The 16948-nt window shown below is 36.2% G+C and overlaps 1 protein-coding gene across 1 annotated transcript in view; it reads right to left on the bottom strand.

Moving 5' to 3' along the window:
* Positions 1-368: 368 nt before the first annotated feature.
* SLC2A2 (solute carrier family 2 (facilitated glucose transporter), member 2) overlaps positions 369-16948 on the bottom strand; it is a 29652-nt gene continuing 13072 nt past the window's right edge. Inside the window, exons 4-12 of the mRNA XM_011998305.1 lie at positions 13403-13527; positions 10592-10707; positions 9452-9614; positions 8779-8966; positions 6071-6175; positions 2339-2440; positions 1462-1665; positions 850-1372; positions 369-524 (exon numbers count right to left, since the gene is read on the bottom strand). Of these exons, the coding sequence (XP_011853695.1) occupies positions 1172-1372; positions 1462-1665; positions 2339-2440; positions 6071-6175; positions 8779-8966; positions 9452-9614; positions 10592-10707; positions 13403-13527 (1204 nt within the window). The 3' untranslated portion in view covers positions 369-524; positions 850-1171. The remainder of the gene's footprint in view (positions 525-849; positions 1373-1461; positions 1666-2338; positions 2441-6070; positions 6176-8778; positions 8967-9451; positions 9615-10591; positions 10708-13402; positions 13528-16948) is intronic.

Raw genomic sequence — 16948 nt, 5'->3', positions numbered from 1 at the left:
GTGCATGTGAAAACCAGGCTGTGCTCAATTAAAAAGCAAAACAAACTGTAACTCAAAGGATTGTACCAGAAGGGAATCAACATGGTTTTATAATAGATGTTAATGTTAACTGATGGCCCAGGCTATATGATCAGGTGAAACCCTTTTAGCGTTACATCTTGCAAAAGATTTGTCCATTAAATAAAGGAACTAAAATGGTTTTCTTTTATGAGTGCTGAAATATTTTGATAAGCCTACCAGAAATGAGAGTTTTTCTCTATAGACATATTTTAGTATACTCTGTAATCCATTCCACATGAAAATACAGAACAAAGGTAAAATTTTAAACAAAATACAAATTCTAGTACTCAAGAAAAAAGCTGAGTGAGATGAATGGAAGAGTTGTCTATTTTAACATGGAACTTATTGCCACTAGCCATATCTCCTTTAATATAAGATCTATGGGTAAGAAAATTCCAATTTAATGATATTCAAATATATAAATATTAGTTGCATCCTCAGGTTTCTAGTTATGTGTTAAAAAAATAACATGAGGCCGGGCACGGTGGCTCAAGCCTGTAATCCCAGCACTTTGGGAGGCCGAGACGGGTGGATCACGAGGTCAGGAGATCGAGACCATCCTGGCTAACACGGTGAAACCCCGTCTCTACTAAGAAATACAAAAAACTAGCCAGGCGAGGTGGCGGGCGCCTGTAGTCCCAGCTGCTCGGGAGGCTGAGGCCGGAGAATGGCGTGAACCCGGGAGGCGGAGCTTGCAGTGAGCTGAGATCCGGCCACTGCACTCTACCCTGGGCGGCAGAGCGAGACTCCGTCTCAAAAAAAAAAATAAAATAAAATAAAAAAAAAAACATGATATGTTGAAACCTCTTCAATTTTAGAAGAACCTTGTTATAAAGAACAGAGCTAAAAATGTTAGAACCACCTGCCCTTTAGTGTAACAAAATAAACTAGCCTTTTTGGTTTACTTAATTATAGTCTTACCATCAAAAATATATTCTCTAACTTAAAAAAATACTTTTTTGGTAATATTTGATGACATTTCTGATGAGAGCACATAAAAATAAAACAATACTTAAAGATGTATACATAAAATGCTCAAGGAATCGTCGTTTAAAAACAGACGGTTCCCTTACTGTTTCTTTTCATGTCGAGAAACAGGGTTTTTTTTTTTTCACACAGTCTCTGTAGCTCCTAGGAATTTCATTTCTACGGCAGCTTTTGCCCTGTGGGCTGAGCCACTCTTCTTTTGGAATTCTGCAGCAATTTCCTCAAAAGACTTTCCTTTGGTTTCTGGAACTTTAAAAAATGTAAACAGGGTAAAGGCCAGGAGCACTCCAGCAAAGAGGAAAAACACATAAGGTCCACAGAAGTCCTGGATAGAAAGCAAACACAGACTTCCAGTTAGCAGTTGTTTGACCCTCTCTTCTGTTCAGTAAATCTGTGAAATATTAGGCTGCTTACCGCAATGTACTGGAAACACAGAGCTACAATGAAATTGCAGGTCCAGTTGCTGAATGCAGCTATTGCTAAAGCAGCAGGACGTGGTCCTTGACTGAAAAACTCAGCCACCATGAACCAGGGGATAGGGCCTGGCCCAATTTCAAAGAAGCTGACAAAGAGGAAGATGGCTATCATGCTCACATAACTCATCCAAGAGAACTTATTCTGAGGAAAAAAACAAAAACAATAGTGGGACTGAGATCATTAGCTGCTTTTTCCTTTAGCTAAGTAGCCTCTGAGTTCAGAGGCAGGCATACATCTTTTTCTAATGTGTTTTGTTCAAGCAAGTCTAAGTTATTCTAGTCTGAGAGAAATTGTTCTAGTCTGAATCATGCTTAACTCTTTAGACTTAGATTTCTTATAAGGAAATCCTCTGGATTAGGATTTTCCTGGGAAAGAGGCAGGGCAAGGATCCAGTGACCTTTGCTCCTACTCATACAAGGTTTCCAGACAAGATGTATAGCTTCCTGTGAAGTAGTAGATGAGAATGCCAGGAGGGCAGAGGTTCAGGTACATGCCCAAGGTCACACAGGAAGCCATGTGGCAGAGTCAGCATTAAAACCCAGTTGGTGGTGAATCCAGAGCCTATGCTCTAGCCATGGGTACATGGCCTCCCTGGATGTCAACCAGAATTTACATGCTGATATTCAGCCTTAAACCCAAGAAATTAGTTCATCTTTTCTTTATGTATCTCCTTTGATTTTATGCTGTTGCTCTGGCTTTATTTCATAAGTCAGTCTCAAATATTTTTGAATACAAAGCACTTTTACCTGGACCACAGAGGTGCCAGGTACCATCATATGTTAATGAAAAACCTCAGTGTAGGCACCAAACTTACCAGCAGCACAAGTCCCACTGACATGAAGATGGCACAAACAAACATCCCACTCATTCCAATTAGAAAGAGAGAACGTCGCCCTGCCTTCTCCACAAGGAATACCTAGGACAGTTTTAAAGAAGATTATCTCAGTTTTGTGAGTCACAAAATATTGACTGTTTACTTAAATCATTTTTACTGCCAAAGAGGTCATTTTAATTTATATAACAGATAGGAAGCAATTCCACCCTTCCATTTTACAGGAGTGAGATCGAGGTGGGAAGTGACTGCCCCAGGTGGCAGAGCTAGTCTCAGTGGACAGCGGGTAATGATCAAATATCCGCTTAATTTAGTCACATTGGTTTGAATAGGCCATTATAGAGATAGAAACATAGTGTTACCACTACTCCAGGATTATCACTTTGGGTACAATATTCAGAGACTGTACAGCTGGGGTCTCTCCCAGTAGATGTCCTGTACATTTAAAATGTGAAGGTTCCACATTTAAACATGACATTAACTTCTTTTCTGATAACTATCCTAAGTTATAATTACAAGGGTCTGTGCACTACTGACACCGGAAACAGTACAGCTGTTCAGGTGTCAATAGTCTCGTCCAATTTTCTCACTGCTTAATAAAGTCCTATTATGACCACTCACCTGGCAACATGTGGAATTTGATAATTGTACCAAAATAGGCCTGCATTTTTCTGTGTATGCTTAATTGTATCTTTTGCCAGGAGTGAACTATTCATCTTAAAAGTTAGGACTTTAAAGCAAAGGGTTAAAATGCTTTCTTATCTTAACTGAGGAGATACGTCACTGATTCCTTTAGTTTTGTGGACCTTTGCATTAATGGTTAAGATTTACAATTAGCCAAGACCAGAGTTTGTTATACTCTTGCCTGATCCTTGGAATATTACCAAGACTGGTGAGTCACTCTCCCTCTCACCCCCCACAAAACTTCCTGTCATAATTTCTCACTTTGGCGCCTGGTGAGCAAATTGGCTGGCTCATCAGCCTATCAGTAAATCAATAACAATCCAATGTCTTTAGTATAGTGAGCTCTGGTTCTGAAGATATCTTAGAAACATTTCACCTACAGTGAAAGCCTGTTTCTCAGAGGTACGCTCATATCAGAGTTTTAAATCACTTCAGATAGGATGATAAGCAAAGAGCACATATTTAATTATTGAGAAGGAAGTTGGAAAAAAACAGACTTTTCTCAAGTTCATTAAATATCTCTTTATAACTCTTTTATTATGATGTTCAAAACTGACTTGGTGCCACCATGTCAAGCTACCAAGAAAATAGAAGCATTTCTTTGTGAACAAGCTCCTTTACTATAAACTCTGAAACTGCACGTCTTGAAAATTGAGTTGGCCTGTGTCCCTGAGGCCTGGTGTGCACTCAGGATGAGTGTGACAAGGGGTGAGACATGGTCAGTGGTTGGAGATAGCTGCCCAGTCAGAACCCTCATCTTTGCCACAGTGCCTCACACAAATCCTGGGCGCTTAGTTGCAATTTGGTAGTCACCGCTTCTCTCTCAGTGTCATCCTGCCTTCTAGTTCCCTGCATTTTTCTTTCTGCTTTTTTTTCTGTCAAGATTACAGGCCCTCTTCTACCCTCCCGTTAGTGTGGAAGAAAATATAGGATGTGGAACACAATTAGTGTGGAGTTGGGAAAGTCACTCTTCCCAAAAACAAATTGATGTTCTTCCAATTTGGTGAAACATTAACATATTTGGCGCATATTTCTATTTGCATATTTTTATTTGAAAATGCACACACAATTTGGTAACATTGGTTAACTTTGGGGAGAGAAACTGGATGACTGAGGGACCATCCTTTTTATACTTTATGAACTTTAAAACAATATTTCAAAAATTAATATATTTAAACATTTTAAATGTGATCTGTAGTGCTGGAGGCTTAATTAATGATTAGGAGTGATTTTTAAAGATTATGTCACTACCCTGTTCAAAAAGTTTCACAGAATCAAAGGATGAACTCTAAAAAGGTATATTCAAAATAATTAGGACACTGTCTTAAACAACTCCTCCCACATGAGTGGAATTGGGAGCAGGGTGCAAAAATGAAACTTTACAGAGGTCTCCCCTTTAGATTTTTTCAGAATTTAGGCTACCCAATCTTGACAATTTGATGCTTTACATAGAAAATCCTATTATACACAAAATGTTTTAATAATAATCTATTATAAAAAATATGTTGAATAATTTGTAAAAATTATTCCAGGAGACAAAAGGGTGAATAGTCCCTTGGATTGCACTTCAGAAACAGGTCTTGATTGATTTAGAGTGGCCTTTTGGTTTGAACAGGCCTTATCTCTAACGGTATGTCTACAGAATCATTGGCATTTCGTTATTATCTGTTTTTCCTGCTCTTTCCAAGGTCCAGCACTGTTTAATGTGGTCTGGACAAACCTGCCTTTTGATCTGGGTAGCCAGGCTGTAATTTATTGATCACCCTAAGGTAATAGTTAAGAGTTCATGTGTGGAGAATGAAAAACAAGTGACTAAATTATATTGAGTATAGTATTGTGACCAAAATTGAAAATATACTTTTTGCTATTTTTACCTTGTTGAATAAAGATAAAAATAAGCTCAATGACTCTCATTCTACAGTGAATTACATTAGTTGGGGAGTTTTTGTCTTTGTCGTTGCTTGTTTACTTCTTAGATTATTATGTTAGATATTCTTGTCAGGTTCTTATATATTAAGAATATATCTTATGTATTCTTACATAAGAATATATATATTTATATTATATATATTGTATATTATATATACATATATGTATTTCCCACATAATGAAATGCCATGTTCTTATATATTAAGAATATATAAGATATATATGTCTTACATATTCTTAATATATATGAACCATCACTTCCTATGTATTCTTAATATATAAGAACCATCACTTCCTATATATTCTTAATATATAGAAACCATCATTTCCTATATATTCTCAATATATAAGAACCATCACTTCTTATAGAAAGTTATTTGGTTTTAAGAAGAGTATATGACCTTTTGTTGTTGTTGGAAGAAAGCAATAACATTTCTAGTTATGCTGTCACTTCCCTCATAATATCACACATACTCTCATGCATCACCAGAAGCCACAACTTTGTGAACTACTTGGAAGCTCTCTGCCCAATGACTTAATACCATTTGCTGAGTCTGCTTAACTTTGCTTAAAGGGTTAAATGTCTGTTAGAGAGGGCCTTGTTTGTTTATTTTTATATGTTTTCCCCAAGAAAAATATGTTTCCCCCAAAACATATTTTTATATGTTTTCCCCCATGGTAAAAAAAGAATTTGAACTATGTAAAAAGAGGAATCTAAGTAGACCATCCAATATCAATAGAAATGACAAGCTGTCAGCTACTCCCAAGGGGTTTATGTACAGAGAAAAGAAGGAACCTAGGAATCTGCACAAGGAGGAAGTTTTCTGTGCCCCCAAGTGAGTTACAAATTCACAAATGAGTGACTAAATGGCATCCCAGCAGTGCAGAGAACCAGTGATTCACCCTCTCAGTTATGCCTAATCTCATTGCAGTGGTTGGCTTATTCAAACAGGACTCTTCTCATGACTCACTTGGGTTTACACACTTAGAGCATGTGTACAATGTCATTGATTGCTTTTAGAGCCCAAGTTACCCCCGCCACACACATGCAATTTCTGGACTAAGGAACAAGCGGAGTATTTATCTAGAGCGTTGACTTACAGAGACAGCAGTGAAAACCATGTTTACAGCACCAACTCCAATGGTTGCATAAACAGGTTTGCTGATACCAGCCGTCTGAAAAATGCTGGTTGAGTAGTAAAAAATCTGCAAAGTAAAAACAGTTTAGCCTTAATCTTAAGAAGTCTGGCACTGATGTCTTTAAAGCAAGAAATATTTTAGATTGTTTATTTTTAGTTGTTTCTATGGCGCCATGCTCCCTAGAACTTCCTACAGATTTTCTTCTTCCAAGGAAGAGAACCCTCAGCCTTCCTTTAGTGTTTAAAGCTTCTGATTGCTTAAATGTCCTCCTTATATTTGGCTGAGAATTCTGCTACTGCATTTTCTTTATTTTTGTAAATACATTGAAACATTTTGTTAAAGTATAATATACATAGAAAAGTACACATAAATATGCAGCTTAATAAATTTTCACAAACTGAACACACCTATGTAACTAGCACTGAGATCAAGAGATAAATAATTTCCACCCCTCCGGAAGCATCTTAAATCTCCCTTTATCATTTATCTCAAGGAAACCATTCTTCCAACTCCTGACATCATAGATAAATTTTGCCTACTTTTGTACTTGATGTGAATGGAACCACATAATATGTATCATTTTGTGCCTGGCTTCTTTTATTCAACATTACCTTTGTGAGAATCATCCTTATTGTACATTGTAGACAGTTCATGATCATTACTATGTAGTATTTTATTGTATTAATATACCATGATTTACTACGATTCTATTGATGAGTGTTTAGGTAGCTGCCATTCCTAAATGAATAATTTACTATTCATTAGGCTATCAGAAATCCTAAATTCAATACTCAACTCTAGAAGCCACTTGCAATTTAGTTTTTTTTTTGGAGGGGGGAGGTGTGGGCAGGGGGTTCAGGTGTAATTGTTCTTTTTCCCTCCTTGTATTTATTCTGATTTTTGCCTTTTGCCTTCACCTTAATATTAAATAGACATTTAGTACCATTGACTGTTGACAGTTTAAAAAATTGTATTTTTAGAAAACTTTTGAAGCAAAACAAAAGTTAATGCTTACTCAATATATGTTTGTTGTAGCAAGACACATGATGTCAACATTTTTAAATGTCTTTTAGCTATTGATTATGAATAGTGACTATGAATAGTGCTGCTAGGAACATTCTAGTACAATCCTTGTGGTGGAATATGTATGCGTTTATAACTAGGAATAGAATTGCTGGACCATGGTATAGGCATATACTCAACTTTGATAGATATTGCCAAATAGTTTTTGAAAGAAGTTATGACAATTTTACAGTCTCACCAGCATATGTAAGAGATCTAGTTGCTATTGCATTTAATCCAGAAAATTTCACTGGTCTCAGTAGACATGGAGAAATTTTGTTTACAACTTTTCTAATAGCCTTTTAAAATTTAGTTATGTTTAGATATTTATGTCTTTTAGGTCATTCTGTTATCCATTATCCTTTGTCATTCCTTCCCCACCTAACATGTCCTGCTGCTGGTACCTCTTCCCGCAGACAGGACTGAGGTAGAGGACTGTGCCAACTGTGTTCAGTGCATAGAGGCCTACAGCACACTTCACCCTATCCCACCATTTTTAGGCTGCCCAACAGCCTCAGGTTCAACATTTCCTGGATTCCTCTTTAAGTCAGGCACTGGGATGGAAGCTGAAACAGTAAGGTTCAGAGAAATTAAATTTTGTGCCATTGAATATACAGACAGAACTGAGATAGGAGATATGATTTTGGTCTCTGAGCCTCAAAGTTATACAGATTATTAATAAAGATAAACATCAAGGACCTCTTAAAGGAGGACGGAGACCACAGTTGAGTTTGTGGAGTGAGGTTCAGGTCTCATTTTGTTTCAATGGATGGGAATTACTTCCTTTGCCTCCCCCAAGTGTTTGCCCATATCTCAGTCACCCACAAAGTGTCCCATGTGGATTTGGCATTGGCTCACTACAGCAAATGTCCAATTTACATTTTTAACAGCAACAAAAGGGGAGAAGTGTTTTTTGTTTGTTTTGTTTTTTATCTAGTGTCTTGACAAATGCTTAATTTTTTCCTCTAGTAGTTAATTGCCAGTAGAACCATCTTAGTCTGCATGATGCGGGGGTTTCAATGTAAGACCTAAAAGCTAGCTAGTTTAATGGTCAGTATGTTTTTCAATCATGTGTTGTCTACTACCCTTAGTCACCAATAGCATGCCAGTTTACTGTATTATTTATTTTGTGTACTATCTCCTCAAATGGAGTGAGAGTTTCTTGGATGGCAGGAAACTGCTCTTTGCACCTGGCTATCTGGTATACTTCATTTAAACAGATGAAAGGAACCATGGATTCCGTTTGACTTGGGCTATCAGAAATCCTAATTTCAATACTCAACTGTAGAAGCTCCTTGCAGTTTTTTTGGGGAGGGTTGTATAATTATTCTCCTTTTCTCTCCTTGGATGTATTAAGATTTTTGCTTTTTGCCTTCACCTTAATAGATATACAGTACCATTGACTGTTGACATTTAAAAATATTGTTAAGTAATTTTAGAAAACTTTTGAAGCAAAATGAAAATTAATGCCCAATGTATGTTTGTTGTAGCAAGACCCATGATGCCAATACCTTAAAATATCTTTTAGCTATTTAAACTTGTACCCCTTGTCTTCCCTGTTTTAATTCACTGTGCTCTTAAGAATTAGTGGGTGTTCTTAAACTTACCGCATTGATTCCAGAAAATTGCTGAGCTATGTGCAGCATCAGTGCCACTAGAATAGGCTGTCGGTAGCTGGAATTGGTGAAGAGCTGAATTATAGAGACTTTCTGCTCACTTGATGCTTCTTCTTTTTCTTTTCTCATTTCATTAATATCTTTGGTGACATCATCATATCCTCTGAGTCTTTTCAAGCCTGTGCCGGGAAATGATCGGGTTGAAACAACTCAAGTCAAAACAAAAAGAAATTTATTTTTATGTTAATGAAAGAGCTACATTTCTGCATGCCCCGTTTTATTACTTAATAGCATGGGTGTTGGAAATTCTTTTTTTGTTAAATCCTGCTCTTTGATTTAAAAGAAAAACGGAACATTTGGCTTCATCTTATGACAAATACAACTAGATCCTCATTATGTTAGAAGCATAATGCTGGAGGGATCTTTGAGAAACCTCTGGCTGAGTCTAATACCCTGTATATGGATTTCTGGTTTCGGTTAACTGAATGCCTATGGGTGCCAAATGACATGCACTAGTCATACAAAAGCGATTTTGCACGTTCTTCTTACATTTAATCACTAGCTTCATGTGGAAGGCACTGTTTTACATTATATAACACACTGTTTTACATGAGCTGATAACGCTCAAACAGTAGGAAGAAAGAAGAACCATCCACAGACTTACTTTGCTTTGCTTTGACTTCCTCATCTAACTTGATGTAAAGGTACCTGGGACTTTCTGGACAGAAAAAGAGTAGCAGAGACTGAAGGATGGCTCGTACACCAGACAGGCCAAACAGGATGTGCCACAGATCATAATTGCCCAAGATAAATTCAAGACCAACAATCTGAAAATGCAAAGAGGACGCATATCAACTACATAATACTTTGGATCTACCTTTTACACCAATTTGTTGAAAAAGTACTTTGACTATTTAATAGTAGTCTCTGACAACTTTGGAAACTATTAACTATCGTGTCTCACTTTAACTAAATTAGGAACTATTTGCTATATAAGGAATTAACCTAGGTTCATTTTCATCAACTCCAGTTGGACAGTCAGGATGAGAATCAACCAAGCTTAAACAAAAATATATACTTGATATCTAAAGCAACACGTAGCTGTATTCTCCAGGCAACCAGATAGAATCTGGTTGTGCTAAAATCAGCCATGACTTTGGACCTTTGCTTGGTATTTCCTTCTTATATTACGCAGAACTTAAATAGAAAGGGGTTCCATAGATAGAACAATTACTGTGATGAGAACTATCTTGGTGATTCCTATGGCAATAGTTTATAGACTACCCTCTGGATTGTCATAGGCGTGGGGTCCCAGACTCCCTCTGATACCATAGGGTAGAAGGGAAGTATAGACTCAAATGAACAGGAGCTCCTGTGGCAATGACTTACATATTAGATTCCCAAGTAAGATGTTTAAAACAAAGGCAACCCAGGCAATCCAATCCTTGAAGTTTTCTATTTCTTATAATCTAAATGGAATAGTTTAACTCTAGAATAGCTCTGAAGTTAAGACCTGGCTTGCCAGGTCACCTCCAGTACTATCCCACCAACAATTCCAAGGGGAAAAGTGATGAGTGATCATAATTTACCTTTGAGTGAAAAAGTCTATGTCTCTACACCACCTCCGCTACCACTGGTAGAACTGGCTTCTCTTTCTGTGCTGGTCTATAGTGAGAGTGGACAGTCAGGGAGGGAGAAGATGAATGAAGTGGAGGAAGTACAGTAGGGGATGCAATAGTAGTAGTGGTACTGCAGAGGATGAAGTAGATGGGTGCAGTAGGGGATAAGGATGGGGAGTTTTTACCTGACTAATAAGAATGCCCGTGACAATGGCCAGCTGATGAAAAGTGCCAAGTGCGCCCCTGAGAGTGGTTGGAGCAATTTCACCAATATACATGGGCACCAGGCCTGAAATTAGCCCTGCATGAAACATGAACATAAATGTTAAAGTGCAACCAGGACTGTCTCAATAACAACAATTTGGTTTAAGTACAGTATATATCTTGAATAAAAGCCCCTCCCTGAGTTCACTGGAAGGATGAACCCTTGTTCCTAGGTATAGATATAGTTTGTGCAAGAGATATTTGATATGACCCCAAATGTAGTTGTAGTTGGAAATATGAATAGAAAGAAATGGTTAGTCATGTATTTGGCAGTTCTTCATTACATCATCTTATTTAATTAAAATTCATGTTAATTTTTAGTTTACATCATAATGCCTTAGGTTGTCTTCAGAAAAGAAATTGAAGAATGTTTTAATAATATTCTTAATCAGGGCTCATGAGATTAAAGGAAATCAGAACATATCTCCACCAGCCTCTTGATAGATGTGAGAAACAGCTTGCCAAAGATCACAAGCAACAGAGCATTAGTGTGAGAACAATATGCCCTAACTGAATTTCCACAATGTTAGAGGGGTTGGTGATGAGGGGGAAGGGGAGGTGCAGAGAGGTAGAAGAGGTTAAGGATCTTATGGACTCTTCCCCAGTTAGAAACCAGAGAAACTCAGCTCCTTTATTCTATTCAAATATTAGGCCTCAGAAAAAATTATATTTGAAGAAAGACTTTTGGTACTTAAATGAATACAGAGCATTTGAAAGCACTAGGTCATTCTGCCTTCTGAAGCTTTCTTAAATGCACATGTAATCAGCTGTGCTGGAAATGGAGTGTCCAGCCATTTGCTGATTGCATAAAAAGTTCAGAGACTATCAATAGGCAAGGGTGAATTAAATGTTTGGCATTTTCTTAAATATTTAAAAACAGGATTTGTAGAGGCTTCTTCTTAGAAACTACCTGCCTATCAAATTGAAATGGATGATCTTTGTGTAAAAGATGCTTTGACAATTGTTTTCAAAATACATCTTTTAATGCTTCAAGTTGTTCTTAATATCTCAAATGAACATTTATATGTGTGATATGGCATCTATATTTCAGCTGAATTTTACAGATGACTTTTAATGTGTAGCCTGTTGATCTTAAATTAAAAAACTCAATTTATTTGCCTCTATTCTAAGTTGTACTATCTTTCTGTAATACCTAATACTATACCTGAAAAACAGAATAATGTAGATAAGCTCACAGGTCTGAAGTCACATGAACTTGAAGTCAAATTATATTTCCTATAATTTTTAGGAACTTTAATGCTCAGAATACAGCCAAACATAATATTAGAAGATGGTTGGGGAGTTCAAGTTGGTTGACTATGCTAGTTATAGTTTGTTTTGCAATGTATTTATAGCATTTATTTTCAGTTTTACCAAAAATATTTCATAATTTTTTTCACACTGTATTTTTTTAAATGGAGAGAAAAGAAAGAAGAATCATAATTGGGACTTCATTCATAGTGTTATTATCTGCATTTTATGAGAGAAGAAACTGAGGCTCAGATTTAGTGTTTAAGGCCAAGCAGAGACAGTGCCAGAATTTATTTGCTCTGAATCCAAAGCTCTTTCCACATTTGGGGTTGACTCTTTACCTTGATAAAGCTACACTGACCTTCAGTTATTTGTATTAACATTGAAAATAATAAAAAGAGATTTAATTAGGCTGTTAACTTCGTATTTTAGACTTTTGCTTCAACTGATCATTGAAGATACATGGAATTCAAGTCTTTTCTGTAGATAAAAGTGTTAAAAATACTTTTATATACAAATCTATGTCCTCACGACTCATTCCCCATCCCCATGGATAGAAGTGCCTTGAAAGGCAACTATAATTTGTGAAAATGGGTTAAAATCTCAACCTAGCACCATCAAAATCAGAGCTTCATTGGCAGAAGTTAAAGATTTAGCCATTTGTTTTAGAGAGAGATTGAATGATTCTGCCTTTGTTCAGACGTCTGCTAATTAATTGCTTCTGAATGTTTGAAAAGCTGTCTCTAAAAACTAGTGATTCCCACTATTCAGAATAAAGTTCATGAGAGGAACCTCTTTCCTTTATTCTGAACTTTTAAGTATCAGCTGCTTCTGTCTGATTCCCTCTCCCTATAGACACCACCACCGTAATGCTTCACTCGGTCATGTCTAGAATCATACAGGGCTGGGGAATGTGGTCTAAGAGATGGGTTCAGAGTGTTAAGGTCTTGTCAGATAGAAGAGATGGAGACATGGCAGCCAGGTATTCCATAAGGGCAGAATTAAGGGTCGTGGTATAGCAGTCTCCCACTGTCTGCTATAGCGCAGCAGTAATAACAACAGCTAGCATTTACTGGTAGCTTACTGTATGTCAGATTCTATGCGGAACATTTTACATGTGTTCTCACAATCACCCTGTAAGGTAGATATTATTATCCACTTCATTTAATAAATGAAGCAACTGAGAATCAGAGTTAAATAATTTGTCTGTGATCATACAACTAGAAATGATGTCATTCCCATTGACAAGGACCTTGATAGCATCATAATTCCTACTTACTGGTCACAAACCCCCCTGACTCTGGATTTCAACTTTATGCTATTGCCTTTCCCTCTGTGATGTCACCCTAGACTCAAAAATATCCCTGAACGCTACCACATCCGCCTTTAGAGTTACTTTCAGACAAAGGTAGGGGTGTGTGTGTGTGTGTGTGTGTGTGTGTGTGTGTGTGTGTTTGAGAGAGAGAGAGAGAGAGACTTACCACAATATAGTCCTGATATGCTTCTTCCAGCAATTATAAGTATATGAGATGGTCCCAATTTTGAAAACCCCATCAAGAGAGCTCCAACTAATGAAAGAATGTTTGCTATTAACATGGCTTTGATTCTGAAATTTTAAAAAGCAAGGAATATAAATTCAGCATCAAAACTTGCTAGAATTATTTGCTTTCAGAGCATGTTGAGTTTTTTTTTTTTTTTTTTAACTTAAGAGCAATTATTTTAATTTTGCTGTAAAACCTAGTTGGGGAATCTTGAACCAAGATTGCTAATTTGACTCATCTATGGACTAAAGTATTAGTAATAAGCAAGATTTATGATGAAAGAACCTAGGTTGCATCCACTTGATCTCTACATGTTTCTCTTTTATTTTGAGTCAGGGTCTCGCTTGCTCTGTTACTCAGGCTGGAGTGCAAAGGCACCATCATGGTTCTTTGCAGCCTTGACCTCCCAGGCTCCAGCGCAGTCTCTACATTTTGATAGAGATGATTCAATCGCGGTGATGACTAGCTTAAGATAACACTTCTGACAGTTTTTCAAAGAGTTAACTAAGTTTTCTCTAAGTTGATTGTTTTAAAGAATAATTGCCTGGTGACAGCTAAATTCAATTCTGTAGTTGTAACCTACAACTTTTTTTTTTCTTTCAGTGGCACAGGTTTTTAATTGATCTAGATAGGAAAGGAACTTTCAAAGTTAAATTTCCTTTTGTATAAATTATTTGGAAGTAATTTAAAACTTACTTTAAGCCTTATCTAGAGAATTATAATTATCCTTATTTTAATATATGCCAGCATATTTCCAAAATCTATAAATTAATAGTGACCAGTGTAAAATACATAATAGAGCTGACAGTAGCAACAAAAACACTTTCAAAATTAATCAGATGAAAATTGACAACATTTGCAGATATCCGTTCCTTTTATTTCTAATTAATGGGAAAGCAAGGTACACAGAAAACCTTTTTTTGCAGTCAAAAAGATAATAGTAAGGCCAATAAATGTCTGAGTAGACAGGTGTGAAAATGTTTGTGCCAAAAGAAATGTAAACGTCCTTGTTATATTCTATTTCACTGCTTCAAACTTTGATAGGTGGGCTTTTTCTATGCAAGTGTCTTTAACACCAACAGATTTTTTTTTTTTTTTTCTGGAGCATAAAGCTATAAAGTCATATACTGCAGTGATTGTCTAACATCCACGTGATAGGCTAAATCATGTCTCCCAGCAGCCTACAGCATAATCCCCAGACCCTGTAAATGTTACCTCACATAGCAAACGAGATTTTGCAGATGTGATTGAGAAACTTGAGATGGGGAGATTATCTTAAATTATTTGAGTGAATCCAATGATGTAATCACAAGTGTCCTTATAAGAGTAAGGTAGAAGAGGAGCAGGTGATGTGATGACAGAAGTAGAGATTAGAATGTTGTGCTTCAAAGATGGAGGAAGGGGCCACAAGCCAGAGAATATAGTTGGTCACTGCAAGCTGGAAAAGGGCAAGGAATGCATTCTTCCTCAGAGCCTCCAGAAGGAACAGCCTTACTGACCTTTTGACTTTAGCTAACTAAAACTGAGTTTGGACTTTTGACTTCCAAGACTATGAGAAAACATATTTGTGTTGTTTTAAGCCACTAAATTGGGGATAATTCATTACAGCAGCAGTATGAAATGGGTATAGGGAAACAGAGTGATTTAGAGCTGGCTAGCCCCAGAGCTACAGAGTAGAAAAACAGTTAAGGGGTGGTTAGTAGTTTAGACTATTGTGAAATGCTTTTTATCTACACAGGGACAGAGGGCAGGCAAATTCAATAATTGACCTTAACCAGTTGTTACCTCCTAGCTAATAGTCTCTTTTATTAGGGGAAAAAAGATAAAAAGTCATAAAAGAAATAGCCTGGAAGAATCTTGGATGCCAGATTGCCCAAAAGTCCCCTTTCCCTATCACCAAAGGATGCAGGAGCACTTTATATAATTTAAATTCTTTTAATGTCTGTTCAGATATGAGAAATGGCCACAAATAAATAATTTTAAAAATACATGAAATAGCTGAATCAGGGAAAAAGAAACTTAATTCTACCTAAGTATATTTCTTAAAATTTGACTCTAAATACTTCAGATAGTATAGGCTTCATTATTGTCGTGGTCATGGTCATTGTGGTCATCATCATCATCATCATCATCAAAATGAGGCCACATTTGCTGCTTGCTTAATATATGTTAGGCATTGTTTTAAACCTTTTATATTTGTTCTCATTAAATCCTCACAATAATGCCATGAGGTAGGTATTATTTTTGTTTTCACATTGCAGATGGGAGGAAAACATTTTAGAGAACCTAATAACTTGCTTATTTTCATACAGCTATTAAGTGACAGATCTTGGACTTGATCTGTGTGAAACCAAAGGGTAATGCTTCATTTTAATGAGTTCCATTTTTGATGGAAAAGAATGCATGCATTCAAAGGCAAGCTATGCATCGCTTCCTTTACTCATGGTAGTGTGGATTGCACAGACCATAGTCTTCTCTACCATACCCTGGTAATTAAACTGTAAATGCACAGGTTGAAAAAATTGGCCTTGCAAACCCAAAACTAGAAAATGGTGGCCGCAGACATCTATTGACTATTACACAATTGCAAGGAAACACTTTTTTTATAAGGCAATAATGGAAGTATTACATTTTTATTTATTTACTTTTAACTGATGGATAAATGACACTGGTAATAATGAAAATCATGTCACTTCTCAATGAGTCTAGAAAGATAATTTTATAGGGGATACTGATAACTTTTTTCTTAATTTTGATGTTGAAGTTGTGAACTTTTGGGTTGCTTTTCAAGGAGGATCATTTTTCTACTAAAAGCTAGAAGAAACCTCACTTTTTGTTTATCATAGGTCATTTGATACATGGTCATTTGATATTGTTTTGAGGTATAACCATTGTTGATGCCAAATCCTAAGACTTCAGAAGGTTTGTGTATTGGCTCCATTAAGTGTTAATTAAATGTTAACACTAATTAAATGTTTTAGGTTAAGTCACTGAACTTATCAGAATCTTACCTCTAAATGAGGGGCAACCAGGGTTTACATTTTTTCTTCAGGAATGAGAAGTAGTATAAAATATCAGTAGTTGCTAAATGATTTGTTCATATTTTAAAACGTAATTTAATTTTGCTTAATTTGATTTACTTTAAAAATTTTTTTTTAATTATTTTTCCTTTTTCCTTTTGTCTGAGTCTACTTGCTAGGGAATAATTTACTTCAGAAATAAATAATTAATCTAGAGAATTCTCCACTTACTACTTAAAGCAACTTGATACACACTGAAATTATTTTTAAATTTTTTTAAATGATGAAATTCAGTTTATTAATCTGTGTTTTACAGATTCTTATTTAAAGTTCAACTGAACATCAGCAAGTTGATTAAAAGGTAAGAAACTGACCACTGTCTTTTATGGTGGAGAAAACGCCATTTCAAATAAAAATAATAATACAACTTGGGTTACCATGATATTGTAGTTAAGAAAACTTATAG

The sequence above is a fragment of the Mandrillus leucophaeus genome, unplaced genomic scaffold (assembly GCF_000951045.1).
Source record: "Mandrillus leucophaeus isolate KB7577 unplaced genomic scaffold, Mleu.le_1.0 Scaffold566, whole genome shotgun sequence".
Taxonomy (NCBI): domain Eukaryota; kingdom Metazoa; phylum Chordata; class Mammalia; order Primates; family Cercopithecidae; genus Mandrillus; species Mandrillus leucophaeus.
This window is presented reverse-complemented; position numbering and strand designations above follow the sequence as displayed.